The sequence below is a fragment of the Anabas testudineus genome, chromosome 6, assembly GCF_900324465.2.
Source record: "Anabas testudineus chromosome 6, fAnaTes1.2, whole genome shotgun sequence".
NCBI classification, from domain to species: Eukaryota; Metazoa; Chordata; class Actinopteri; order Anabantiformes; family Anabantidae; genus Anabas; species Anabas testudineus.
The window spans coordinates 6,795,186-6,823,133 of NC_046615.1; the positions used below are offsets into that span (position 1 = coordinate 6,795,186).

A 27,948-nucleotide genomic window follows, 5' to 3' on the forward strand; every position below is an offset into this window, starting at 1 on the left:
GTAAAATGTTAGGTATATGTTCTGTTAGAATTAGTATTCATTATAAAACACAGTTATATTTCAGTTCAACAGTTTGATGAAATGCAGGCATGTGTGTATTTAACTTACCTCATTAGCCCACATAGATACATGTGAAGTATTTGCTATGTAAACATTTATCTGCAAATGCAAATAACTACACCTAAGGTCAATTTAAGAGGCCTCCAGAAGCGGCAGCTTTATTAGATTACCTTATATTTGTTAAGTCTTACCCAGTAGTTGTAATTATAATGTTTGTTCTGGTTGCACTAGAGAAAAAGCCAGTGGGCTCACTGATACATTAGTATCCACAAAGACAACATGCATCTGCCACACAGAGGGGCCCCAGTGCAGGATCACATCCAGAACCATCTTGCTATGAGGTGACAGTGCTAATCACTGTCCTGCACTGTGATTAGCACATACATTTAGCTGTTAAATCAAAGAATGAATGACATGAAACTAAATGATCAGATTTATGAGACATTCTATGTGCAAGTAGATTTTTTTGGCCTAAAGGTGGTGCAAGAGGAAAGCTCATGAATTCTCCAGCACCAAAAGGGTTCATTGTCTGGGTAGCTTAAGGTGAAAGTATTTATTAATATAACACACACACAAACACACACACACACACACACACACACACACACACACACACACACACACACACACACACAAACACACTGTACGTTAAGCTACGTAATTTCAGTAACAATCACTTGCCACAAACATACAAAAACAAAGACATAGTTCAGGTACAGAATTTGTTGTGTACAAACTTCTCCAGAGAGAAAAGTTGTACTTTTTACTTTTTTGTCTTTTACTAGTTTCTATGCCAGCAAAAGGCTCTGTGATCTGCACACCCACACAGGAGGTTACATTTCCTCCTTTGCCCAGTCTTCTAGTATGGTGTGAGTTTACCTCTTGCAACAAAATAGTTGCATCTTGGCTTATGATACTTCACTGTGCCAAGTTACTGTAAACAGAGTGGATGGACTAGTTTCTCTGCCTTATATTAATGTGTAGTGTCAAAGACTGTTTACGTTCTATTCATTTATTATACAATTTTATACAGTCAGAATTTATGTCTATATACGTTTCAGTCTACAATTATCGTTATTATAGTTATAATAAGAGTGTTATAATAAAGACATACTTTCTCTATCATCAGTCCAAATGTTAAACATTTGTCATTTATTGCCAAAGAGGCATGCACGCTTCTGTGCTTGCTGTTAACTTTCTGTGTTGCAAAAAACATAACCCCTCTTTTATGCATGTCAATGCAACAAATTCCTACAATGTACTGGTATTGATGTTCCCATTATGATTACAAAACATAATCTTTAATGAAAGATTCTCACTGCTGATGAGTATTATTATTATTAGTGATAATTACTGTTTCACAATCAATACATCAATCAATGGTCATAAAACGTAGTTGAGGGAAAATATGTAGCTGTATTGGTAGTCACGTGCTGTCATTGTTGATTTTCCTTTTTCTGATTTTCTTTCACACACTTTGCTATAATAAAAAGTCCCAAGCAGTGATTCTTCTACTGGTTTATCACTGCTACCTTGGAAGTAATCTGTAAAGTCTGTGGCATTCAGTGTGTCCTGGGGTGTTATGTAATACCAGAACTGCTGAATGGAGCATAATGGGCAGCCTTTTCTTTTCTGTTCACGTTGCAGAAATATTCTTAGAAACAATACACACTGAGTTATAATTGTGAGTACTTGTCTCTGTTGTGTTGGTTCCGTGTGTTTTGGCAGCAGCTCCACAGGCATGAGTTTATGTCGAGTTGTGTTAGTGCAGAGCTGTGTTGTCGGGGTTGTGTCACACAGGGAGTCAGCATGAGAGGGAGGGACTTAGGCAGCAGGACAATGCTGGTGTTTGTGCAACGGCCCCTGAGTGGCGGCTGGCTCTCTCAGATCGCTCTCGCTTGACTACCATTGCTGCCTGCACCGTTGAAGTGAAAGGAAAGTGGACAGCTTGATCCTGCCTGGGGGATGCACTGACAGAGGTAAGTCCCCCCCATTCCCCACTGCTGTATCTCTGTGATGGAAGAAAATTAGGATTTTTTGAAAGCTGTCATGTGCAGCTTGTGAGTGTGCTGTGCTAGAGCAGATTTTGGGGAGGCAGAGATCTGGAAGCTGGAGGTTGGCTTGGGGTGAGGCACTCTTGTCTGTGTTTTGGCAGGGTCACTACTGTGTGTGAATGTGGCTGAGCTGAAAGAAGGTTTCACAGAGGAGGCTCAGTGAAAGGCATGTGTAGAATGTGACTAGGATCGTGCAATGGAAAAGAGAGTTCGGAAGGAATAGACTGTATATAGAAGAAATATTTGGAGATTAACTATTGAAGTGATGCAAAATGAAATCAACATTTACAAAGCAAGTTGAAAATATGAACAAAGCATAGAAAAAGGGAGGATAGAGGGAAGGTTTACAGTGGTAAAAATAGAGGCGGAATGGAGGTGGAGAGATTAGGAGAGAGATTAATTAGGGTGCTGAGGGAAGGGGGGAGTCGGGAATGGAAAAGGCACAAAACGAATGGGTGAAATTGAGAACATACGGCAAGAAAGCAAGATCATCTGCAATACACACTTAGGCCAGAGTACAAACTATTATTCCCAGGAAGAAAGAGAAAGAAAAAAGTTGTCAAACTAATTTTTCTACTTCCCTTCCATCTCCCTTTCAGTCCTTTGTAAATGTTGCATTCCTAAAGCAGCAAAAAGAATAGCGGTAAGGCTCTCATTTTCAGTTGTGCCCTCTGTGCCAGATCAAATACTCTTATCCCTTTTAGCAGGCAGATTAGAGAGACTCAAGATGTTCTGTCCCAGTGTGGTAGTTCAGGGATATGCCTCTATTCACATTTATGAATGAATAAATCTGGATCTGATATATCCAGTGTGAGGTACACCAATTGTTAGTATTTAGAAGACATTAACTGTGTGTTTTTGTTGTTTCAGGCAGTGGGAGAGGCATCGGGTTTTGGTGTGTGGTACAACAAAGTAAAAAAAGGCTGGCTGCAAGACACAGACCCAGCATTCGTGGTTTTAGCCACAACAGAAAAAAGTGCACCCATCCCTGCCATACTGGGGGAGAAGAAGAGGAAGGCAGTCCACTGCTGCCACATTAAAAGAAGCGGTGAATAGCATTTGTGGAGTGAGCAGGTGAGGGTTGAGCTGCGGTGACAACGTTGGGCTACGTGCTGAAGTGTGGGAGAGAAGAGGAAAAGGAAGAGGAAGAAAAGGAGGGAGTAGTTGGAGTAGGAAGAGGAGGAGGAGAAGGAGAGAAGTGGAGCTGGAGCCCAAACACCAACAGGATGGCAGAGAAGAAAGTCAGGTAAATGTCCTTACCTTGCTCATATAGCAAGGGGAAGCTGCAGCTGTTCTAATGTTGGTCTTTTAAATTCTTGTGTGTATCTTTGTTTGGGTGAACTCCACATGTACCTGCCTCATTTGCATCTTTATTTGTCCACGAACGTATCTTTTTTTTTTTTCATGGCTTATGTCAGTGACTACATGTAAATGGGTCTGTGCATGTGTGTGTGCGTGCCTGTGTCGATCCCCTTGCAGCCTGCCTGCTAAGCTGATTAATGGGGGCGTGGCAGGCCTTGTTGGTGTGACATGTGTATTTCCTATTGACCTGGCCAAGACCCGCCTACAGAACCAGCAGGGGGTCCAGGTCTACAAAGGAATGTGAGTAAGGCTCCCCTGGATCAAGTTAACTCACTATTGTCGTTCAACTTCTGCATTTCACATGAATGATACTTGTTGATTAAAATATTTTTTCTGCATGCAAAAAAAAATACAAATCTAATCTGTAAAATCATTTAAAAGATACTATATCTGTATGCCTTCTGCTGATACATAGTTTTACACAGCATGTGCTCTCTTTTTAACTGCACCATCTAATCTGAGCTACACACAAGACAATATTTTTTAGATTACCACATACTTTCCCCCTGAATCTTTGAGGGTGGAGCACCACATAGGCACACTCTTCCCATATTTGGTCCAGTGTTGGTGGTGGTGGTGGTGAGATTGTACAAAACAAACTCATGGGATCTCATTAGGAGAATGTCCGTATAAACACTGTGTGTTTTGATGGACTCGACTGAACGTGGTATCTGTGCATCACTGATGTCCTTCGCTATTTTATTTAAAAACTGACGAATGCTCAGACACTAAATCAAGTGAAACGAACAACTTTAGTATCATTGAAAACCACACTGACCCCGAGTTCTTTCACTGCAAACATCATATTGGCAGCTGATTGGGTGTGGCCATCCTGTGTTCAGCAGAGGTTTTCCACTGTGAGTCAGAGTGGAAAAATAGACTTATTCTCCTCACAGTCCAAGATGAACTTGGATTTTTGTCAATTTTTACAAAGAAAAAGGGAATTTTACATAACTTTAAACAAATAACACAGTTATTTGACTTCACTCATCTCATGTTTGTTGTTGGAACAGGATAGAAGTCATAACTGGATAAAGGCGAGGTCTATGATCATAGTTACAAACATACTATTGATCTAAGTGGCTAATGGTGAAAGACTGAACTGTTGTGATGTATGGTAGGACTCATTCAAAACAGACAAAACACCAATTGTTCTCTTTTTTGTCTCTGTAGGCTGGACTGTCTGGCAAAGACAGTACGCTCAGAGGGCTATTTTGGATGCTACAGAGGTATTATTTGCATTTCTAATCCCTGTGACAAACACTACAACTCAGCTTTACTATAAGCTTAATCTACCCACCTACGCTCTTGTTTACCTTGTGAGCCCTTGATCGTTTTATCAAACTAACCAGTGTCTACTATTAATAGCTCGCACTGGTGAGCTATAAGCTACTGTGTAGGTTTGTTCAGTTTGTCTACATTACTGATGTGTCCCTGTTGTGTCGTCGGCCTGTTTGTGTTTCTCAGGGGCAGCAGTGAACCTCACGCTGGTTACGCCAGAAAAAGCCATCAAGCTGGCTGCCAATGATGTCTTCAGGCAGAAGCTCTCGAAAGACGGGTAAGTAGATTTTTGACCCTCACTGATATATGATGACAGTAAACTGAAACTTTTTCTTTGGGTATGAATTAACATTGCCTTATTGGCCTTGTATCAGCCTGTTACTGCAGAAGCATACATAATGCAGATGCTAAGATTGTATATCTGTTGCTCACACTGCTTCTAGGTATTTGCCCCTGTGGGGGGAGGTACTGGCAGGATGTGGGGCTGGAACCTGTCAGGTAGTGGTCACTACTCCGATGGAGATGCTTAAAATCCAGCTACAGGACGCAGGGAGGCTTGGTGAGTTAGTGATTGACTGGTGTTTAGTTCAAGGTGACATAGTCTGCATAATCTAGGGGCTATATTTTATTATGTGGCTTCACTAATACAAGAAGTTAAAAATAAAGTGCAAATACAGGGCTATACAGAGCTCCGTTCCACCATCCCACTATGTTCTTATTGGCCAGCTTGTGTAGGTTATCCTGTGGGCACAACTCTTCCCAAGTGGAACAGCACTGTCCTTCAGCAGCAACCGAAAGACAAAAAAACAGAGCAAAAAAGACAAAAATCCTACTGCATATAAGTGCAATACAGAACTGTAACTGTATCCATGTTGTAAAACTTGCATTGTACCTGAAGTAGCTTTGGATAAAAGTTCCTGCCAAATGACTAAATGTAAATGTAACTTCATTTTTCTTTACTACAGAAATAACCATTTCTGCGAGGCCTCTGCACGAACACTCAAACTAGTGCTAGCAGTGAGCACATCGGTGGCAGCTAACCTGATGCAAGAGGCCAAAACAGATTAGTTAGTTAGTTATAGACTTCCACACCACTTGCTATGAACCAATGGAGCATTTTCAAAAAGAAAATCTGGAAAACAAAGGCACAATGACACCTGTGCCTTTCACTACCAGCAAGCATGTCAACACAGGCTCACCTCAAGCTTAGGGCCTCTGACTATAGCGTAATAACCTAACTTCACAAAAGTATATATGTAAGAACACAAAAAGCATAATATGACCCCTTTGATTTTATTAAAGTGTACATACTCACTGTTTATGTATCAGAAACATGAAATATGGTGCATCCATCTTTTAAAATGGCTTCTATTTGTTGATATGTGAAATGTAATGTATTTGACAACTTGGCAGCGGAGTAACCTGGGCCACTTTGTGTCTATCCATTAGCTGCACAAAGACATGCCCCAAATCCTGCTCAGGCTGCTGCTCCTGGTCCAGCTCCATCATTGGTGGGCAGCTCGCCACAAGCCCGACTGACCCCTCCAAGGCGGCCTTCAGCCACTGCCATCACTGTGGAACTGTTGAGGACCCGTGGCCTCGCTGGTCTCTACAGAGGGGCAGGAGCCACCTTAATGAGGTGATATACATAAAAAAGAAACACACTCACAGTATGTGCCAATTGTTTCATTTCCCAACTATATCAACTGCTCATGTTAATAAATAGCATGATGAATAAAGTATTTTTCCACAATTTTGAACATTATCAGGCCTGCCTCAGTCTCTGTGTGTTTCTAGTACCCATTATACACTAGTGTGTCTGCTTCATGTCACTGGTGCTGCTCATGTTGTGCTCATTATGGTTTAAACATTGTTCTACTGCTGAAAACCATCAACTACACGACCCTGCACGATTGCTTGTGTTTTCCCATTCTTCCATTCAGCTCAGTCATTACTGCTTTAATGAGTTGATTTTAGATTGCATAACTCATGCAGCCTTTGTCGTATTTCCCGACACCTCTGCCAATCAACACAGATCAATAGATTCCTACAGCTATGTCTGGCTGCTATGCTGCAGTTGAATAAGGTCACGTCCCTGATTCCCTTCTCCTGTCATTTCACCCTCACCTATCTTCTATATAAAATACATTTTTTAACATTAATTCTCAGGATATTAAAATTATTTTTCCTTGCCCAATGATGTACTTCAGTCTTTCTGTCACATATTTTCCTCTCCATCTGATTTTTGTAATCTAACTATTTTTTCTTTTTTTTTTTCAGAGATGTCCCCTTCTCAATGATCTACTTCCCACTGTTTGCCAACCTTAACATACTGGGCCGGGACAAAACAGGTGTCCAGGGTGATGTTCAGGCACAGGCACCATTTTGGCAGTCCTTTGTGGCAGGCTGCACTGCAGGCTCAGTGGCAGCTGTAGCCGTAACACCACTGGATGGTGAGTGGGGGAAAAAAAAACTGTCAATTGGAGTTTAGAAAGAGGACTTCAGAGAGAAAGTTAATTTAGTAGGTTATATAGTGAATATCAAGTGGTTTTGGAAAAAGCTTTAACCGACAGTCATCTTAAAGTGTATATAATGGAAGTGCATTGTGTGTTTTTCATGCCTGTACAGTTATAAAGACTCGTCTGCAAACCTTGCAGAAGGGTGAGGGGGAGGATACATACAGAGGAATTATTGACTGCACACGGTAAGAATACAGCCAGTGGAACAAAGGAAAAAAAAAACTATGCTGCCCAAGTAACAATTTCTTTTTCAACATTCTTCCTCCCATTGTTCTCCCTACACTTTTGCAGACGCATCATGAGGCGGGAGGGCCCAGCAGCATTCCTGAAGGGTGCAACATGTCGAGCTTTAGTTATCGCTCCTCTTTTTGGCATTGCACAGGGCATCTATTTTCTTGGGGTAGGGGAGACTGTACTGGGTTTACTGGGATAGCACTGCTTGGTGTGGCGGTTGTGTTGTCTCTGTACACATAATTTGCTGCTTTAATCTGCAGTGAAAGAATGGCACAACTGAGCTATGGGTGAATACAGAGAGAGTGAATGATGGTCACAATCTGCTAACCAAAAGGTGAAGACTGATCTGAGATATGAAGAAGCTATATTTACTAATATGTGGACTAAAATGTTCACACTAATTGTGTTTCTCTAGGTTTTACATGCTGTCAGCAGGGTTTGGTAGGTTCAACAGGGTCCCCGTGTATGTGTGTGACTAATCTGATGGTGTATGTACCAAGTTGTCTGGGTTATCCCAGTGTGCTTGCTGCAATAAGTCTGAAGCTTTTCCTTTCACCTGGGAGACAAGGATCTGTCTGGTTAAGAAAGAGCTGCTGCATGTTGTCTGTGGCTGCTAACTAAAATGCCTACCAATCTGACCATCAGTACAGTTGTGACTAAGAACTGTGCGCCATCCAATGTAAGTGACAAACTCCCCTTTCAATCTTTATTATATTCATGGTAATGTTGCATAATGTTTGATGTCAGTCTGAATTGGGTTTTTGACTTGATTTTAAACACCTATCATCAAATCAGTGTGAGCTGCTTCTGCTGTTATGCATTCCTCCCACTCCATCCGTCAGGTCTGACTTGTAATCTTGAAGTCCCTCATCGGATTGGGAGGTGCTGCCTGCCAGCGTCTTTAAAGACATTTGATAATCTGATGGTAATGCTTTAATCCCTGTATTAGCTTACAATATACTGTAACCCATGTAGCCTTGACTTCCTCTTCTCTAAAGCTTGGATGGGCTTAAATAAAACCCTGAGAAGCCTAGGGCTTCTTACTGCTTAGTTACACACAATGCGCACAATAACTACAATAATGCAACTAAAGCCTTATCACTGCGTTAGTTCCTAAACTGTAAGTTAAAACTGAACGTCTTAAATGAATTCAGCAGAATCTGTGGTGTTGAAACATTGTTTTGGTTCCAGAGTCCGATTTAGCAAAGGACAGTTATATTTGTTAGACCTATGGAGGGAGTATGGCATCTTGTTTTGCCAACTGTTTGCCATTACTAAAGTCCACTGGGTGGCACTAAAAGCTTTTTTTACATTTATAATGCAAGACATGTTTAGATGAGGCTAGTGTATGTAGGTTACTACATTTTCCTCGATGTAGAGTGAGCATAGCCAGCGTAAACCATTTGTCTACAAGCTGTAAATAAAGATATCTCATACATTCCGATTTCTGTGTCACGCACACACATTTATTTCTTTGGTTCTTATATTTTAGGTGCTTTGTAACAATGGTGAACATCCATCCATCCGGAAGTCTACAAAAAATGTAGACTATGTATGTGCAGAAAAGAAATCTTTGGTGACCTAAACATGTATCTTTACTTTAACTAGGTAAGTAGTAAAGAGCAACAGTTTTCTCAAAACAAGAAGGAATACATTTTTACAAAAGCCCTGCAATTCAAAGCAGTCTTTAAGACAACCCGTAAAGAGGTACAATAGAGAGCATGATCAAGAGCACTCAAATGTAAGTCCAAGTGCACTTGTTGATTTAATATTCAGTGTATTAGTACAAAAATAAAAAAAAAACATCTGTTAATGCCTTTATAGCGTCCATTATGGAAAACCTCATGATTGGTATTTTTCAGACTCTTGTTCACTAAAGTGATGTCTGTGGTCACCTTAAATATTCCAAACTCCCTGCATTGCTGTCATCGAATCACTGTTAATCCATAAACCTGCGATTGGGGTTGGCACCAAACAATTTCTCTCTGATTTCAGGCATCATCTGTAAGGGGTAAAGCCAGGATACAAATAAGAACACACAATACACTAAATAAAAGAAATATCAAAATCATTTTCCACTTTTAATATTTTTTAAACATTTAGGCTCACTTGATTAATCTACTAGGCTCTGCTGCCCTCCACAGGCAAGTACCAGAAACTGCTTTAATGTCAAAATAAGTGATTTGGCTTTTAGGATATACTGTCCAAGTTACTCTACCTGGTGTGCAATGAGTTCTAGTCTGCTCTCCAAAGTGTTGGAAACCTTAATCTTCCCATTATCGTTATACACTTCCACTCCTCCGCAGCTGCAAATATGAAAGAACCAAACTCAGTTTTAGTCTTTTCTTCATCTTCTTTAATCACAATAATAATCTCAATAAGTAAGAACTGATGTTAAAGTATACAAAAACTATCTTACATGTGTGATGGTAGAAAACGCTCTGAGTCAATTGTGACTTCTATGTTCCTCTTCACTGCCTCTTTGTAGACAGGAATATTCTTCTTAACTGCAGCCTGTCATTCAATAATAAAAAAAAAAAAGCGCAGCACTATCAACTATAATAAATGTACCATAACATAAAAACAATAATCTCTTTTCCTAAATACGCTTCTACAACACTATCATGTTGCCAGAACCTTACCTGAACCATTTCTACATCCTGCTGTCGGCAGCGAATGACAACTTTAGGCTCCAGCAGCTGATAGAATCCCTGGAAAGTGGAAAAGCACAAACTTAGAAAACATAGTGAAACAACAAACCAACAGTAGTACCTTACTGGACAATTACAATTGGACGTGTGAATAACATTTGTTTCACCCCCTCAAGCGGAAACAAACAATATAACAAGAAGATGATGGCAGATATTAGAGTAACAACAGAAAGATAATACTTTCTTTCTTTTAGTGTATTTAAGTGGTTCTCCCTATGGCAAAAGAAGTAAACACGAAAATAAACTGATAGAGACGAGGGTGTCTTGCTGAGCCAAATACATAATGAAATTCTATACTGTTAACATAGAGGAATTCAGGAGAACGGTTAAAAATGATGGTCTCTAAACACTTCATTGGTTTAGTTTAAGATTTGATGATAATCTACTATCCTCAGACTGATGAAGCTTCTTGGATGAGTAGTGAAACATTTCCACAGAAGAAGTTCACTTGCCATGATTCAACCTCCAGACAACTTCACCCGGGTACTGAGAATCTTCAAAGACACTTTTTTAATCACTGTTTTTGTCTGCAAAACTCTCTAGTCCAACTTGCACCCCCTACCAATCAATGTTTAGTTTAGCCCCCCCATATGGGCAGGTGGGGAATTTACCTGAAGCAACAGGCCTTCCAATAGGGTGGAATATTTGCCAGGGTCCTTGGCGATCTCTGAAAGTCTTTGACGCGCCCCATTCAACAGATCCTGAGAAAAAAAGCACAAAATCAACAAAAACTCTGTAATGTTAAAAATTAATTGACATTAGGTAAAAAGAGTTATGAACTTGTTGCTCATACATATTCATATTTTGGTGGATGAGCAAACCCAAATAAAATATGAAGATGATTAATTTGGGAAAGAATGGGACTAAGAATAAGCATACGTGTACATTAATGCCATGAATAATTAAGGCTGTAAAAAGACATTGTTCACATGCATCAATATACTAATGTCTATGTCAGAGATAACATCAACACAGCATATTTTCTAACCGTGATCATGTCATCACGGGCCTTCAGCACCTTCAGCCTTGCTTGATTTCTCAGGTTGGACATCTGGCTGCAGGGAGTGGAAGAATGTATAAGTGCACAGGCTGCAAATATTGACATGTAAAACAGGACTTGTTTTACAAGTCTGTACTGTGTGATACAAAGTTCTTACAACACACAGATTTTAAGCTTTGTCATTACAGCTGGAAAAAAAAAACATACAAAGACAGTGAGATAATGTATTACTGTTATTATAAATTAAATACATTTTTTTGACACCGAATCAGGTATGAAGCAGGAAAAAGCCAAGAAGAACACAGAACAGATCCCCCTGATACCAACTGATTCAGTTTATTGGCACAGCTCATACAACACTTTGCTTTCATGACTAAATTATGAATTATATTATGTAAAACAGACTTCTTGCCTCTAGCTGTAATATAATTTCCCGTTATTTATCTCTCTTAACATATCTTGACTACACTATAATGAACCAATAAATGACCAACAACTCACATCTTCTTATGTTGTTCTATCTGCTTTTCCTTCTTCTCATAATATTCCATGATTTTCACCCTCTGGGTCTGCACCAAACGACCTTTCTCAATGTTGAACTCTTCCTCTGCCTGTAAACAGATGGGTATGACAAGTCTCATTAGTGCCTGCTGCAGAAAAAAACAAAACAAAACAAAAAACAACAACAACAAAATCACAAGACTGACTGACAGACAGACAGACAGACAGGCTTTAATTACCTTAGCAAGAATTTCCTCAACTTTCTCGTTGGCCTCTTGCTCAATGAAGGCCATCATGTGCTTGATCTTACAAAATAAGGCAAAAACATAACAGTTCAGATGTTACACAAGGTTTAGACAGAACTACGTACATTTCTTAGGAGTATTTTGTTTCATATTGCTACTCCTAAAAATGAAACCAGGCGTGTAGTAACGTGTCAGGGAACGTTGTGTTGTTGTGTCATGTTAACATTACTTTTATTTCAAACTTAGCCACAGGTGTAGTACAAAAAATAAAAAAATAAAAAAACAAAAAAACACGAGCAGTAGAGTTAAAAATGAGTAAGTTAATACCAGCCTCTAAAGTTAGAGTGAAATAGTTAATGATTACACGGTAACAAGTAGCGTATTTTAGCCAGCCAGCTAACATTTGTAGTGTTTACCTAAAGCTACACTGTCACACACATGCAGCAGCACTTAACTGTTACGGACCTAACATTGACAGTTTTACCTGTTTCTGTACGTCAGCGTCGGTGAGAGCCATGTTGGGTCTCAGAGATGTTTTACTGATTTACCGAACACGAAATCCACCAAGTCTCCCGACACACCACCAGCCCAGCAGAGCAGGGACCGCTGAAAACCTCTCCTCCTCTTGGAGCCTGGAAACAAACATCCGGTTACCGCTTTCAAAATAAAAAGCTCGTATTCAAAACAAAACTTATACATATATGTCGTACATGAAGTTGAATGCCAGGAAGCAAGAGCGCAGTATGTGGTGTCACGTTATGGACAGAATAAGACCGGACAGCGTGTTTTTATCTGTGTATTTCCCAGATTTGAACTCACCTAACAGTGTTTTCAAGTTGACATCCTGCAGATACGGTTGCTAGGACACGTCGGATTGATTTAAAACATAACCAGCTAGTTAATTAACGTAAGTAAGTTAACACACTTCAAACTTTAAACAATAGTTTAATACTTAATACTCAGCATTCACGTTAACTTTTGGAGCTTTTTAACACTGTGCGTTAAATGCCGAGCGTGTTATTTTGACGGTAATGACAGGAAGGCCAGTGTTGCTGGTCGCTAGCTTGGATCTCCCCTGTACTTGAGCTGCTGCTGCTGCTGCTGCCGCTGCCTACCAGTGGTGAGCTCCCCTCTTCGGCTTCTGCTGCAGGGGACTGTGTCGCACATTTTCATTCAGCCCACCGCTCGTCCGCGTCCGGTTGCCTTTGGACAAGGACGGTAAGAGATCGACTCACGCTAGGCTCAGCTCAGATTGAACTCAAGTTTTTCGCCTCCTTAAATAGCGCGCTAGCGGTAAACGTGCAGTGATAAGCTAGCTGTAGCTTGAATGTGTGCGCTGAAAGGTTGACAGCAGCGCTGACCTAAAGCGGACTTTCCAGAGTAGCAGACATTTATGTGATGTGACAGGTGGTTTTCTATGAAGGTAGCTATATGTGTGGTTACAAAATGACTATGTGACTGTAGCTTTAGCTAAACTAGTTATCGTTCATGAAAGTCGCGCTGTAATTTTGGAAAACGGAATGATAACAGTTAGTTATTGTTTATAATTAAAGTTGTAATCTAACGCTAAATACTGTGGTCTTCAGAATATTTTTATTTGAACGCTGAGACTTTGGAGCTGCATAAGGTTTTATTTTGACAGCTCAATCCGGAAGTTTTTTAATCTGGCTAATTTGACATTAATCTAACTTTTGGCCCACGTGGTGTCGGCTCATTTCTGGAGGACAGAGAAACTAAGATCGATCTTAGCAAGTCAGATAATATACAGTATACAAAAATATACAATATACCTTTCTATTAGCATTTGTCAAAGACAAAGTCAAAGACTTTTTTTTTTTGGCTGGCATGAAAAGGCCTTCACCATGATTTGTTTCATTATGTATGTGGAAAAATATATTCATCTAAAAGGTGTCCCTCTCCCTTTTTGTCTTCAAAATGCCAGAAATAGATTTGATTTCGTGACAAAGTGGTAACTTCCTTAACCATTGTGTCATAGTGGACATCTCTTTTGTGTTATAAGCGTTAATAGGGCTGATTTATAGTTAAATACAAATGCCGTCATGGCAAAGCCACAGTCGAATATAGACTTCCTTATTTTCTGTTATAATGGATGCCTTAGCCAGAATTGACTGTACTGGAGCCTGTACTTTTTATTCTTTATACTTTTTTTTTTCAAACTTTGTTTCTGATTTTCATCAGGTGAGACGTCCAGCTTCGACTGTAAGAATTAATGTGCCTGGGAGTCTGACAATGGCTACCTCAGGCCCCACCTGTTCTGCCTCGATTGCTGCCACTGTGCCCGAGGGTTTCCATTATGAAACCAAGTACATAGTGCTCAACTACCTGGGATTGCTGCCTGTTAGTAAATCTGACACACTAAGTACACCTCAAGGTGAGAACAGACTTTAGGTTAGTAGTTCCGTTGTCTTTTTTTTAAATTTATTTATTTATTTTTATAACCGTCATTTAGTCTAATCTGCTTTAAGGTTTTGCCTCAGGCAGAAATTGAAGTGACTGAAGGACAGCAAGGACACTCTTTTGCAGGTCTCTCTACAGTCCTTTTTACATTGTGCAGTCTGACATATCAAAGTTCAGTTGTGTGTTCATGTGCACAACTCTACACATGGCATTAACAAAAATGTTCAGGGTGTGTAGGCAGGTTACCACCTGTTAATCAGCTGGCTTTAGCCTTCTCCGTCATTGACATGAAAACCCATCCAGACACTGGTGTGCCAGTTTTAACATGACATTAATGACGTAGCCAGTGCTCGTAAAGAAAAAAAATGCAGCCCCTAAAATATGCTGTCCAAAGTGTTTGAAGACTGCTGTCTATGCAGAGGCTTTTATAGCAGCCATGTGCCATGACCTCAGACATGCAGCACAGGCTCTATGTGCCTGACATACAGATAACACAAACACAAAAGTTTTTTTTTTACCTGTTTAGCAGATAGTTATGCATATGTTACATTTGTCATTATAAACCTGTGTGTGTGTGTGTGTGTGTGAGTTATGGTGTTTGAAACTACTGTAAATCCCATGCTAGCTACCAATATGTCATGGCCTTACTTTGTGCTATGAAACACAGTGTGTTATAGTGGATTGATTACAGGGAGAGAGACGCGTGTCAATTGGAAGGTAAGACAGTTCTGCAGTTTAGATCAGGCAGGCCACTCTGTCACAGGATATGAACAGCGCTTAGGCATTTTGAGCACGATGCCCAGAAGGAGAGATGGTTAAAAAAAAGAGGAATATGGAGGAAGTTCTCCATATTTCCTGTCCCTTTCACTGTTGTGTGCATGCTTGGAATGGGTGGAGAAGGGCAGATGAGTGAGCTGATCCCTGCTTTCCGCTTGATCCGGTCCAATTTCTGACAGCCTGTCATGTGTAATCACCATAGGATTACTCAAACACCAACGGGCCAAAGAAAAATAGTTGGCTGGCTAGCTGTCTGGCTGAATGCTGAAACAGCACCAAGCCCGGGATAAATCAACACTGGTCCGTTTGTGTTCACGTATGAGCTACAGTGACAGAGGCAGAGTGAGCGAGGGGTTGCATGTGTGTCCTGTTAAATATTTGTTAGTCGGTATTTCATTTCCTAGTTCCCATTAGATTTGTATTTCTTTGCTGCTTCTCTCCAGTGCATTTGATCATATGACCAAAGCAGCATTCGTGTCAGTTTTGCCCCCTTGCGTGGTTCATTGTTCACCCCCAGGAGTGTAGACTGTATCTTGTAAATAATTTACTTTAGCGTGAGTGTTTTTTTTTATGCACGCGATGACAGAGCATCGTTCTCAGTTTTAATTTATTTAGTTATTTTGCATGCTGAGGAGGAGTAGGTGAGTGACTTGAAAGTAAAGGTTGTTAGTATTTGCTCCACCTACGACTGTAAACATGTTCTCCCCTCCAGGAAGGATAGTGTTTGTACATGACCAACTGGTTCGTATTTGTCATTGGCTCGTCATGAAGTCAAAGGACGGTTCAGTTTTCACATAGATTCTGATCCAACTTCTTTGATATTCACACTCTATATTTATTCTTAAGGACATTTTTAAAAGTCCTAAGTATTACAGCGGCCCATTCCACACTTATCATGGTCTCTAGATATGGCCATTTCAATTTTTCTTTGTTTAACCAGGTAGAAGTCTCACTGGGGACTCAAATTCCCTTTTTTAAAATGAGACATAGTTTAATTCAAAGAAATTCTGACATTCAGCAATGTTTTCTTATTTGAGATTAGTTCTTGGGTAAGAACAAAACCATGAACACTTATGCACATTTCAGCGCTGACTGTGCTGATTATTGCATTCTTATCAGTTCTGGAGTTGTGCAATATTAGAATTTCAATAACATAATTTTTTTCAATCTTACTCCAATAATATTTAGAAATATTTATTTCAAACATTATACAGCTACTTAAGTTATTTTCTTACCATTGGTGTCTTATGCTCACCCCATCATTTCCATCTTAATCTTTCTATTTGAGAGTCCTGTGTGTGCATATGCCCATACAGTCTTCTGCTCCTTTATGACCATCAGCAGTGCGTTTACCTACCTTTCATAAATAGAGGAATGAAGAAAATCTGTGGTGCAAGAACACATAATGAACATGATGGAGTTTCTTCTTAGGACACATTTTAGAAAGAATGTACGAAGATATTGGTGAATGAGGCCCAATGTAAAGACAGCAGTCACATAATGCATTAATTAATATGAAACACAATTTATAAACAGCGGACAGGGTTACAAAGTGATGTCAAAGGCTTTAGAAATTCACCAGTCTACAGTTTGACAAACAATCTACAAATGGAGACAAGTGGCTACTCTACCAAGAAGTGGGCGGCCAGTCAAAATGATCCCAAGAGCACAACAAACACTTATTAATGAGGTAAAGATGCAACCCAGAGTGACAGAGGTTTGAGCAAATTGACACTCCATAGCAGTATTGTCAAAATGTTTTGTGGACTGATTAAACTAAGACTGAACTATTTGGAAAGAACACACAGCACTACATCTGGTGTAAAAAGGTCACAGCATATCATCATGAAAACATCATCCCAATCGTAAAGTATGGTGGAGGAAACATGGTTTTATATGATGATAAATTAATGCAGAAAACCACAGACTTTCAAAAGGTTCACATACTTTTTCTTGCCACTGTACATATATTTAAGGTTTTGTGTAGAGAGTGCAAAGGAGTGTGTGTATTGTGTGTATGGCCTACACTTTGAGGACTGGTCTGAGTTTTATACCACAGAAGTGAGGTGTGTAGTTTAAGCTTACGGTAAAGATTGGGCTTAGGCTTTTAATTATGGTGGTTCAGGTGGGGGTAAGAGTTGAGGAAAAGCATTGCATTTATAAATGTCCCCACAAAGGTAGCTGTACAAATGTATGTGTCTATGAGAGAGAGAGAGAGAGAGAGAGAGAGAGCAAGACTGTTGAGTCATCTGTCATGTGCATGTCTTTTTCAGGAGATGGCCAGAATGAGAGAGAGAGGACTAAGATAAAAAGGCAGATAGAAGAAGAGCTGAGACAACTGGAAGATGAAATCTCTGCCTGTAAGTACACACACACACACACACACACTCAAAAGTCAGGTCTCATCTCTTTGATTTGTGGAGTAAAGGCTCTATAATCATTCAGATATAACAACAATTAAACAATAACAATTTCTCTTAATTGATTAATAAAGTTTTTCAATACTTGAATCTTGTATGTAAAAATTATAATATTATATAATAATATTATATTAATTATTAATATAAAACCACTTCAAAAACATTGTATGCTTCAGTCTCCATTTCATAACAACTACTGACTAAATGAGATATTTTAACATCAAGAACTTAAACTTTGCAAAAGTATTCACACCCTTTTCACACTCCAGACTGTAGTCTGGTGCATCCTGTTTATTTTCATTATCCTGTAGATGTGTCTAGCACTTGACTAGTCCACCTGTGGCAAATTGAACTCCCTGGATGTACACAGCTGTGTGTGTGAGTGTGAGTGTAGAAGTTCACAATAAATGTTGACTTTAATTAGGTACAGTTTCTGTGAAATGAAAGATGTCTGGGATATTATAATCTGATATATTAAGTCTCTTAATGTCTGAAATGTCTGTATTTGTCAGAAATGTATGAGTCATCATTGTTGTGCCTGACTGTGCATTGGATTTTATAAGGTGCTGTCTTAGAACGTGATGTTTTTCTGCAGTGTCACCATTCTGCGTATTTGATTGGATTTTTTTCTGGCAACGCAGTTCGTTCCTACACACGAGCTCCACTTCCTGTCTAACATGTCATTCTGTCCTGTGGTCTGTGTGTTTACAGCCGCTTCTGCCACAGGTATCGACTACCACGCATCTCCAGTATTCAGCCCCGCCAACCCAGATACCTCTGTTGAAGACTGCCTTGCTGCGATGGGAGACCAGGTGGCCAGAGAGCTTGATGCACACCTGACGACAGCAGTACACACGCTCCTTGCAGGGTCAGTTTTGTGACTGTAAAATATGTCCCACAATCTCAAAGGCATGACAGAGTCAACGTTTCTGTTAGCATAGCTCACTCTGCTCCTGATTGAACTTTTAAACTTTACTCAAGTTATTAAAAAAAAAAAAAAAAAAAAAAAAAGCAGCATTGCGTGAAACAGTTTGAAAGCTCTGTTTGATTTTGAATGTGTTAAGACTGGAAGTAGAATAAGCACAACAATCTAACTGAATGTAATTAAAAATATAAATATACTAGTATATTTATTAGAAATTTGAAACAGTTTACAGTGCATGACAGAGATATTAATTTCATAGCTTATTTACGAATCCTATAAATCTACATCTTAGACCTCCCTTATTAACACAGTCCATAAAGTTTTCGCTTATTGTGTTACGCATAAAGACACTCACACAGTCATACTAAATCACTTGTGCAGACAACTTTAAAAATACAACAGTCACTAATGTTCATAGTCAATATGTTGGCTCTTTTGCACTGCATTGAAAATATGTACATCTTCCTTAGTTTTTGCGAGGCAGATAATGAAAAGGAAATAAAACTATTTTAAACTTTTCACATTGCACAGAACCTATTCAACGTCAATCAGAAAGAAGTTAGAAGGTACACATGGAGACATTGGTTTTAATGTGTCTATTTCCAGTACATTTAAGTATTTGCTAAACAGCTATATTGTATATCAATTGTTATGTATACAATATACTATACTACTAATATAATACTCTGAACCTGCCTATGTTTGTTTCAGGCCTCTGGACTACCAGAAATTCAGAGACACAACACTGGTTCTCTCAACACACACACAGGGGGGCTGGAGCAAGGTGAACTAGCCATGATTATTACTTGTCCTCCTAATTTAATATTTATATTTTCACATATTTATTACCTCTGTCCTCTTACTTCTGCTCCGCTCTTCCAGGTGCTAGTGCCCTTGGTGCTGCTTCAGGCTTTACAGAGTGAGGGGCAGCCCTTGAGTACCCTGTTGCAAATGGGGGTACGCTTACTAGAAGAGGATGAATCTGACTACATCCTGCAGCAAGGGGGATGGGTGAGTTTTTTTTAAATCCATAAAACAACTTACTAAATGCCTTGCTGCAATAGGGCTAAATGTTATGCAAAACTGGGCAGAGGTAGCTTGGATAAAACGGAAGTGAGATCTAGGATTTGCACCATGCTCAGAAATAGATATATTTGGACAGGTCTCCAAATGGCCACATGAGGGCATCAGTGATCTAGCAGTAAAGAGGATTCAGTCCTGGAGTCCATGTCTCCTATGTGATCTACAACTATCATATAAACTTACACACAATATCTACACAGTATTGGAATAAGTAAGTATATATTGCTGTATACACGTACATACATATGTGTAATTTTCATAAATAACTTTTATGCACTAGTTTTTCATTATTATTATTATTATTATTATTATTATTATTATATATTATTATTTATTCATAGAAATGGTTTTATGTCAGAATCAAGGCTAATGGTCTAACTTTGACTTTGTAACACATTTCTACAACATCAGCCTTATGACAACATTCAGTCATGGTTTAGACCACACATTTAGTTGTGTTTCTGTAGCTTTTTGCTATTAATAAAAGGTCATTATTATTTGAATGTTAAATCTGACAATGCACTTCTTCGCACATCAGCTTCAATACTTGTAGTTGAGCTGTGCATGTTGTGACTGATCTGTCCTCAGGCAAGAACATCCTGAAAAACAAACCCCAGTGTGGTGGTGTTTTTAGTGCGTTCAGACGAAGGGATAGCAGGAATATGTCTTCTCTGTTTCTATGTTTTATATGCAGCTTTTACAGCTGCGAATTTTCTCATGTCTTATTTAGTTTTATTGTTCCAGTGTTGATATTAACAAAGCTTTAGTTCTTTAATGTTGTAGTGATAAGATAACATAAAGAGATATGTCTTAGTCTCTTTATTAGAAAATAGAGGAAATATCTACACAGTATAAAAAAAATTCAGAAATATTTTAGAAAACAGCTTCTGTAGGCTAAAGTGACAAATATTGAGTGTGACCACTGTAGAGCCAGACCTGTTAAAATCTGTGAGAAGTTTCTCAGAGTGTCTCCTTTGAGAGGCCAGGAGAAATCCAGAAAAATATATAGAAGTGGAACATGGCGTCGCAGATGGCTCACTGGGAACCAGGTCATGGTGACGATGCTGCTCTGGTCATCATTATCTCATAGCTCTGCCTCTTGGTTTTCCTGTAAAGTAACACGAATGCATGTGTTATGTCACGGGATGAATGGATGACAGGCTAAAGGAGGATAAGCAATGGAGGGATGAAGAGAAAGCAGAAAGCAGGGAGAGAGAGAGAATATATAATGAGTCTAGTGTTAGGAAGGGATGGAACACGAAGGAGGGAACGGGGCGAGAGATGAGGGAGAAAAGGGGTGGGCATGTCGAGGCAGCGTGAGCAAAGTGAAATCTCCATTAGTTTGACAGCTGCCTGCGTGCACACTTCTCTTGAACTAGCCCTCCACCTCCACTCCATCTCTACAACCCTCGTTTTTGACTCCATTGGAGTGTAAGCCACTGGTTTTCAAGACTTCACGTCGAGGTAGGATGCTTTTCTTTGGCATGTAGAATACGGTGAACTCAGTTCAGTGAACAACAGTGACTAGGCAATGAAAAACTGGTAGCCAAATACATCTTTGCTGACACTGTTCCCAGCTCTTGTTAATGTTTAATTGTTGCTTGTAAATAGCATGCATTTGTTGACTTTATTATAGCAGAGTGATCTCAGTCTGTGAAAAGGTGAATATATTGAGCAGATCTCAGAAAATAGAAGTACTTACTGCTAATAAATGCATATCATCAACATTTTTTAAATAAAAGGATACGATCTAAAGAAATTATATGTTTTACTCATATATATCTAATTAATTTCTTCTTCCTTTAAATTGAATCACACAAAAAAGTCTGGTAATTGGTAATGCTACTTTGGAATGTTATTATTCAAACTGTCCTGTCCTCTTCCAGGACATGACCACGCTAGGTTTGGGTGCCTCTCATAATGCTTTTGTTAGTTACATCTGAATACAATAAGGATCATTATGACCTAATATGATGTACACTTCATTTGGCAGGAACAAAACCAGCGGCCCTTGTATAGGGCATAGTCGGTGGGGGGGAGGTGTGGGCAGTGGAAATGACTGGGGAGGGACGAGTGGGGAGACGAGCAAAAAAATATGGCCTATAGTCTGCTTGCTTGCGTGCGTGCTGTTGTTGGCAGTTTAGGGAATCAGCTGTTTCCTTCTGACATCCCATGCACGGGAATCTGAGTGTGCACATCAGCCATTTCATATCACAGTCTTAGTGAATGTGATGTAATAGGACTCTTGAGATTTAAAAGTGGCACACTGAAAATTGCACCTGACCTCTTGGCAGACATACATTATTTTACTGCAGTATATTTGAAAGCATGTTGATAGTCAAAGCAGCATATCTTCAAAAGCAATAAAACATCTTCAACAAACCTCCACTTTTCATATAGTCAGTGTCTGGTGCTGTAAGGGTTCCAGCCTGGCCTGAGTCGGGGCACGTCACATTGCTGTACAGTGTAACAGTGCTCACCCGTGTTGCGTAAGCACCCTCTTGGTCAGCTCCAGGGTCTAACATTGTGCATCACTGTGCTACTGCATTAATGTGCCACTGGACAGGATTGGAGAGTCCTGTGCAGGCGGCGTTGAAAACCCCAAAATAACTCTCATAATCCTTTGAAAACATCATCACCAGGGGGTTGTCTGGCCCACTTGTAGCTCACTAAAAACTTGCTGCAGCACAACATAGTGGCTGACTGCCAAGGTTCAGACAGGTCACACTTCCATTTCACTCAGCCTCTGTCGCTCCACGGGTCTCAGTACTGTCGCAACGCTGTTAATGGATAAAAACAAAATGCGTAGCTGCACCCAACAAGAGACTGTTGCATCAGTTCAAAAAGATATTTTATAATTCAGGCAACTGTATCGGTGATACAGTAGGTGTCTGTGTAGTGTATGATCATATAGTGTCATAAAATATGAATAACTTAGATGCTCTAACAGTCCCCTCTCAGTCCTGGGTTTAATTCAACTTAGTCAGCTACTCTGTGACCTTTTGCAGACCTTGTCAAATAGGAACAGTGATGATCTAACGCCTTTAAAAGTGCAGAGTGCAGAGAAGTCAGTGAACATTACATCGATCAAAATAATCCCAAAACACTGGTCACGCCCAGTATTGGACACTAAAAGAGTTTTTATCTTTTTTAATATTTTGTTGATGCATGGCTTTTTTTTAACAACTTAGATCTAATGTTTGGATTTGCAGCAGGATGCAGCAGGTTGACAGTATGTGGCAGTAATGTGGCGATGTAGCAAGTACTTGATGTTGCCACAAAAATGTAGCAGCTCTTTTCCTTCTCCTGGATAGCTTCTTGTGCACAGTGTCTATGTTTCTCTGCACTCCTTTGATATAGTGCTTTATAGCAGGGCAGTGTAATGTTATATTGCAGTGAAGTAACTCAGCAAGAGGGAAAATCTAAAGCAGTAACAGGTACGTTGTAGACACTTGGCTTGACAGGAATTGGTTTGTATAGTGTATGTTTGTCTTGGGGCAAGGGTGGGGAACTGTGGAACATGCCTGCCAAGAGATCAACTCCTAAAAGGTTAGTACGTATCCCTGAGTCAGCCGTGTTAGAGGACAAGTCTCTGGATTGCACCTTGTTAGTCAGTGGGTTTTACAACTCACATACTTTTACAGTTGGTGCTTGTGTTTTACAGTTGGTTTTCCTTAATTCTCACTATATCCATCTGCGTAACTTGCTATTAAGGTTCCATGGCAGTTCATATTTTGGATGTGCGAGGCTGCTGTAGAGAAGAATTGATTATTATTGTTTCGGAGCACCACATGGCGACCCCCGTTCTGCTGTGTCTCGCTGATGGAGAGGCTGCATGCTGAGGGTTAGGGTTTTTGTGAAACACTCTGGCTCTCCTACATGCAAATCAGCTTATGGAGAAAGCAAATGTTGGATAACGATGGAACGCTGCTAGATTTAATCTCTCTCATGCTTCCCAGAATGCAGCTGCTGTGCATGACAATGCGAGTGTCCTTGTAAGGAAAATAACCTTCATGGCATGAGCATGTCATTAAAAAAAATCATGTTTACACAGGACACGTGTACTTTACATACTGAATTAAAGAAGATATGTGGAGAAGATGCAAATGAGAGGTCAGGGACACTGTTAACAATGTAATGACATCATGTTTTCAAAGCTTCCTTGGCAGCTGGTCTCTACTGTCAGAACCTTACTGTCTGCGGTGGACACAAACATTCACCCTCCCTTTTGGATAAACTCTCTGTGCTCAGTGTCTGTTTGAGTCTTGTCTGTTCAAGTCACACCTACGTGACACGCACAGCAAAACAACACAGCACCCAGCTCACGGTGGAGCCAAATTTAACTTCAGCTCAGTTCAGCTTGGTTAACTATCTGTAAACTCTGAGGGGTGTTTATCATACACCCATCGCTAACTCTGCACTTTTTTGCCCATCATCTGCTGAATGCACCTGCTCAGGCAGATGTTTTACCATTTCTGCTGTGCCAGTGATGTGTTTCTTTGGTCTGTCATTCAAACCACTTCTGTACAAAGCAAAAAATCTCAACTGCTATTGGACGGATGGCATTGAAATTTTGCATAGAAAATCATGGTCCCTGGAGGGTGAGTTTTACTGACTTTGGTGATTTTTGCATTTTTCTCTGATTTAAACAAATATTGAATGGATTACCATGAAATGTAGCATTTGAACTAATATTCATACACTGTGTTTAGTTCCAACTAGCAAATTGTTAGCAGGATAGCAGCTATTGAACACAGCCACCACGTAATTAATAATCCCCCAAAACAAGACTACTACATGAACTACATTGACTACTATAAAAAACTTAACAGTGTGTGAATCTGTTGCCAGTCCAGTCAGGAAATATTAAATGATAGTAGAGAACAGGCTGGACTGGGAGGATACAAGGTAATGCATATTGCAAGGCACGCAACGCAAACCAACTTAAATGAATTTGACCTTTTCATTATGTTGAAGAAAGGTGTGTATTCATTTCAGAAAATGCTGTTCACTTAAATGGATTTAGTTTGAGTGAACTGACCTGTGTGTCAGTTATTCACACCAGCATGATCAAATGATATCTATGTTATATAAAGTGAGAGAGCATCATGTTCCAGTGTTGGGGACCGGCTGTACACCACTAGGTGGCATAAAATCCTTACTCAAAGCATTTAAATGGTTCAATGCTAAATTTTACACTTCTGTAACCTTGTGCTCATCTAAACCCAGAAATGTGATAAGTTACTGGTAGTTTACGTGCCATTATTTGATTGATTGATTACTGTGGCTGTTTTTCACCTGTGTTGCTAAAAAAGACTCTGTGATACAGAGTTTAATTTTTGGATTTTCACGAGTGAAATTATCCTCCACAATGTCTCATGCACAGAGCAAACTAACAATGATATCCAGTATACTCTATTATCAACCCAGTTTGCTTTACTTGTTCTACTTAATGTTCATATAGTGTCCCTTCCTGTCTGTCTACCACAGAAAGAGATATTCACGCTTGTGTCAGAGGAGGAGCGAGGTGTGACCATAGCTGAAGACAGCAACGACATTTACATCTTGTCAGGGGAGCAGCATCCAGACCAGCTTAGCCCTCCTTCATCACTGCTCTGCACTGGAGACACCAGCAGTGAGCAGAGTTCTTGGCAGACAGAAAGCTTACCTGTGTCGCTGGCCGGCCACGAGTCTTGGGCACAGGTTGGTGCGATGGACCCCGAAGATATCAAGAGCCTGGACAGCAACGAAGGTGTGGCTCTGGCTGAGGAGCGCAGTGAAAACAACTCCTCAAACTCAGACATTGTCCACGTGGAGCGCGAAGAGGCAGAGTTGCTGGAAGAAGGCGCAGAGGTTGCAGCAATAGAAGAGAGCATGATGAGCGTTTTAGGTACAGAGAGTGAGCTAGCTGAGCTTAGGGAGGAATTCAGGGACCAGACTCCACCTGTTCCATCCCTATCCGAGGAAGACTCCACAGCTCCGGCCTCCTTGATTTCTACAGAGGAACCAGTTGTAATAGAGACACCTGCAAGCGTGTCAGCAGAGCCCTCCCTTATCTCCTCAGAGCCAGAGCTGCTTCCTCCGACCCCAGAAGCTGCTCCCCTCCCACCTGCTAAGACAGAAGCTGCATTATCTTCAACTGTCCCTGCTGTAGAACCAGAGCCTGATCCAGAAGTACTTGCTGCCACTGCCCCAGTGCCTGCTGAGATGGCACCTCCATCTCTAGCCAATGAAAGCCCCACAGCACCAGCAGAGCCTGAAGCCACCTCAGAACCAGCTGTGGAACCAGAACCTGTCACAGTGCCTCTCCAGCCAGAACTAGAGACTGTGGCAGAGCCAGCTGCAGCCCCACTGGCTGCATCCTCGGTGTCAACGCCTGTACAGGCCCCTGTAGATGTTCCAGCTGAGGAGCCTCCAGTACAGCGGGAGCCAGCATCAGAGCTCCCACCACTGCTCTATGGAGGGGCTGTGCTGGTGGCCCTAGCTGCTGTATTAGCAGTGGTCCTAAGATACATGAGGAAATAGTAAAAGTATCTTTCTCAGGAGAGCAACATTAAGATAAAAATAAATATATTGGTACACACATGGCAAGACTCTCCTTACAAACTATACTGGATTTATCAAATATTTAATAATGATTTAATTTTTTTAATGAAAAGTTTCAAATCAGTGAAAATGATCCCAGCAGACCAAAATCTCACCTTATCCTCTACCTTTCCACTGAGAGAGACCTGACTGGATCACTCCACCGGGTACAGACACAGAAAGGTCAAAGCATACACTCCTTATATTCAGTTTCCCCTCTTCCGCAGTCCTTTTGAGTTCATGTGCATCTTATATATGTTTCAGTTGTTAAAACCCCAGCTATTCATCTGTTAGATTGGAAAGTATGTGGACTTTATTTCTTCTCCTGCTAGTTTTGGTTTCATTTGTGTCCGTGGCTTTTTTGTTTGGATTGTAGTGGGTGTAGGATATAGTGAAAATATGGAAATTAAACCAATAAATAGATTTTTATTTGTCAGTCTGAAACCACTTATGACACGACATTTTAAATATTTCTTCTTTTTTAATATTGCACACAGGATTAACATACATAACTTTAGATTCAACATGTTTTTGCTTTTGTGAAGTTATTGTTCCCAAGGACTGATGTAAGTATTTAAGTTTAAGTTATAGTAGTAAAGGTGCATTGCACACTTACTGTAAGTCCCACATCATTATTTTCCACCTTCAGTGTGTAAAATCTGAATATTCTGCAAAAGCCCAGTATAGCTCATTAGGTCTCTATATGAATTCTTGTTGAAAAGGGTTTTCCAACTAAATTCATATAAGTATGGTATCTTCCAGTATTAAGATATTTGATCTTTTGAATTAGTTACATAAACGTATTTGTGTTAAGTACATTTTTTTTGCATTATTTCAACAGAAGATGTGAGCCATGGCCCAAGCTTACTGTGCCAATGTGTGGAGTACTACTCCAGATAAGAAGGGAAATCTGAAAATGACACATTATTTCTCTTTACATGTTCCCTTTTTAGTAAAAATGTATTTCAGCTCCACTCCCCCTGACAGTAACCTATTTTTTTTCTGCAGTTAATTTCTTCTGTCTTCTGACAGGTGCCTTTAGTTTGTTACTGTTTTGCATTGTCCCCTTTTCAACCGTTACTAGTTCACTGCTTATAAAAGTACCTGATTCACTGCTCTGATATGTGGACCTGTCCCAGTGACTGTGTTTATAATTAGGACATCAACTCCATACCCTCCTTGAGACGAACGTATGGTTTTAAAGCCAACAACAGGTTCTTCAGCGACAATCAAAACAGCATCAACCTGTTTGTAAAATGCTATTATAAGCATGTGATTTCAAAGAAACTGAAATGAAAAGGTTTATACTTACATTCGCAACCTGCTGTGTTGCTATGAAATGTTTTTGCATGAATTTAGTTAGACTGTCCCCTGGGACTGCCTCACATTCAACTACCGAAGTAGTTTTCAGTCTTAATGGGAACCTGTTATTAAGGTTGTCAGATTTGTCAGGAAAATTTGATTTAAAAAGATGACAAGTTATTTGTTGCTGACTTGCTATTATTTGTGTATCACCATAAAAAACCATGAATGGCTGTTACGTGACACTGGATAAATACCATGCTCTCTGGCATGGAAACATGCTTTCCATTTGTCTGAGTATTACACATTAGCACATTGTTTTACACTTGCATTCAAAAGGAGACTGCTAAAGTATGGATCAGGATAGATGACAAAAAGGTCCCAAACATGACACTTTTTACCTTAAGTTTCCTACAGTACTATGTCTAAAATGAGAATAAAGATTCAACTACTTAAAAACCTTTTTGTGGC

The 27,948-nt window shown here is 40.0% G+C and overlaps 3 protein-coding genes across 4 annotated transcripts; 2 read left to right on the forward strand and 1 right to left on the reverse strand.

Annotated features, from left to right (window-relative positions):
* The first annotated feature begins 1,889 nt into the window (after positions 1 to 1,889).
* Positions 1,890 to 8,954, forward strand: slc25a18 (solute carrier family 25 member 18). Its single transcript, XM_026365189.1, has 10 exons — positions 1,890 to 2,039; positions 2,985 to 3,360; positions 3,594 to 3,716; positions 4,650 to 4,705; positions 4,944 to 5,034; positions 5,201 to 5,316; positions 6,207 to 6,396; positions 7,038 to 7,210; positions 7,386 to 7,461; positions 7,568 to 8,954. Exons 2-10 carry the CDS (start codon positions 3,341 to 3,343, stop codon positions 7,707 to 7,709), a joined length of 987 nt encoding a protein of 328 aa, XP_026220974.1. The 5' UTR covers positions 1,890 to 2,039; positions 2,985 to 3,340; the 3' UTR covers positions 7,710 to 8,954.
* Positions 8,955 to 12,802, reverse strand: atp6v1e1a (ATPase H+ transporting V1 subunit E1a). The gene is made up of 10 exons (XM_026365190.1): positions 12,787 to 12,802; positions 12,452 to 12,599; positions 11,962 to 12,027; positions 11,723 to 11,832; positions 11,210 to 11,276; positions 10,833 to 10,922; positions 10,153 to 10,221; positions 9,930 to 10,024; positions 9,729 to 9,816; positions 8,955 to 9,512 (listed from the first exon to the last, which is right to left on the reverse strand). Exons 2-10 carry the CDS (start codon positions 12,482 to 12,484, stop codon positions 9,450 to 9,452), a joined length of 681 nt encoding a protein of 226 aa, XP_026220975.1. The 5' UTR covers positions 12,485 to 12,599; positions 12,787 to 12,802; the 3' UTR covers positions 8,955 to 9,449.
* A 54-nt stretch (positions 12,803 to 12,856) lies between these two features.
* Positions 12,857 to 27,920, forward strand: bcl2l13 (BCL2 like 13). Of its 2 annotated transcripts, none has more exons than XM_026365188.1 (7): positions 12,857 to 12,874; positions 14,167 to 14,359; positions 17,436 to 17,522; positions 18,294 to 18,450; positions 19,219 to 19,291; positions 19,390 to 19,518; positions 25,081 to 27,920. In XM_026365188.1, exons 2-7 carry the CDS (start codon positions 14,218 to 14,220, stop codon positions 26,113 to 26,115), a joined length of 1,623 nt encoding a protein of 540 aa, XP_026220973.1. In that variant the 5' UTR covers positions 12,857 to 12,874; positions 14,167 to 14,217; the 3' UTR covers positions 26,116 to 27,920. The 2 variants fall into 2 exon arrangements, with proteins under 2 accessions (XP_026220973.1, XP_026220971.1); XM_026365186.1 differs by lacking the exon at positions 12,857 to 12,874 and adding an exon at positions 12,913 to 13,185.
* The last annotated feature ends 28 nt before the right edge of the window (positions 27,921 to 27,948 follow it).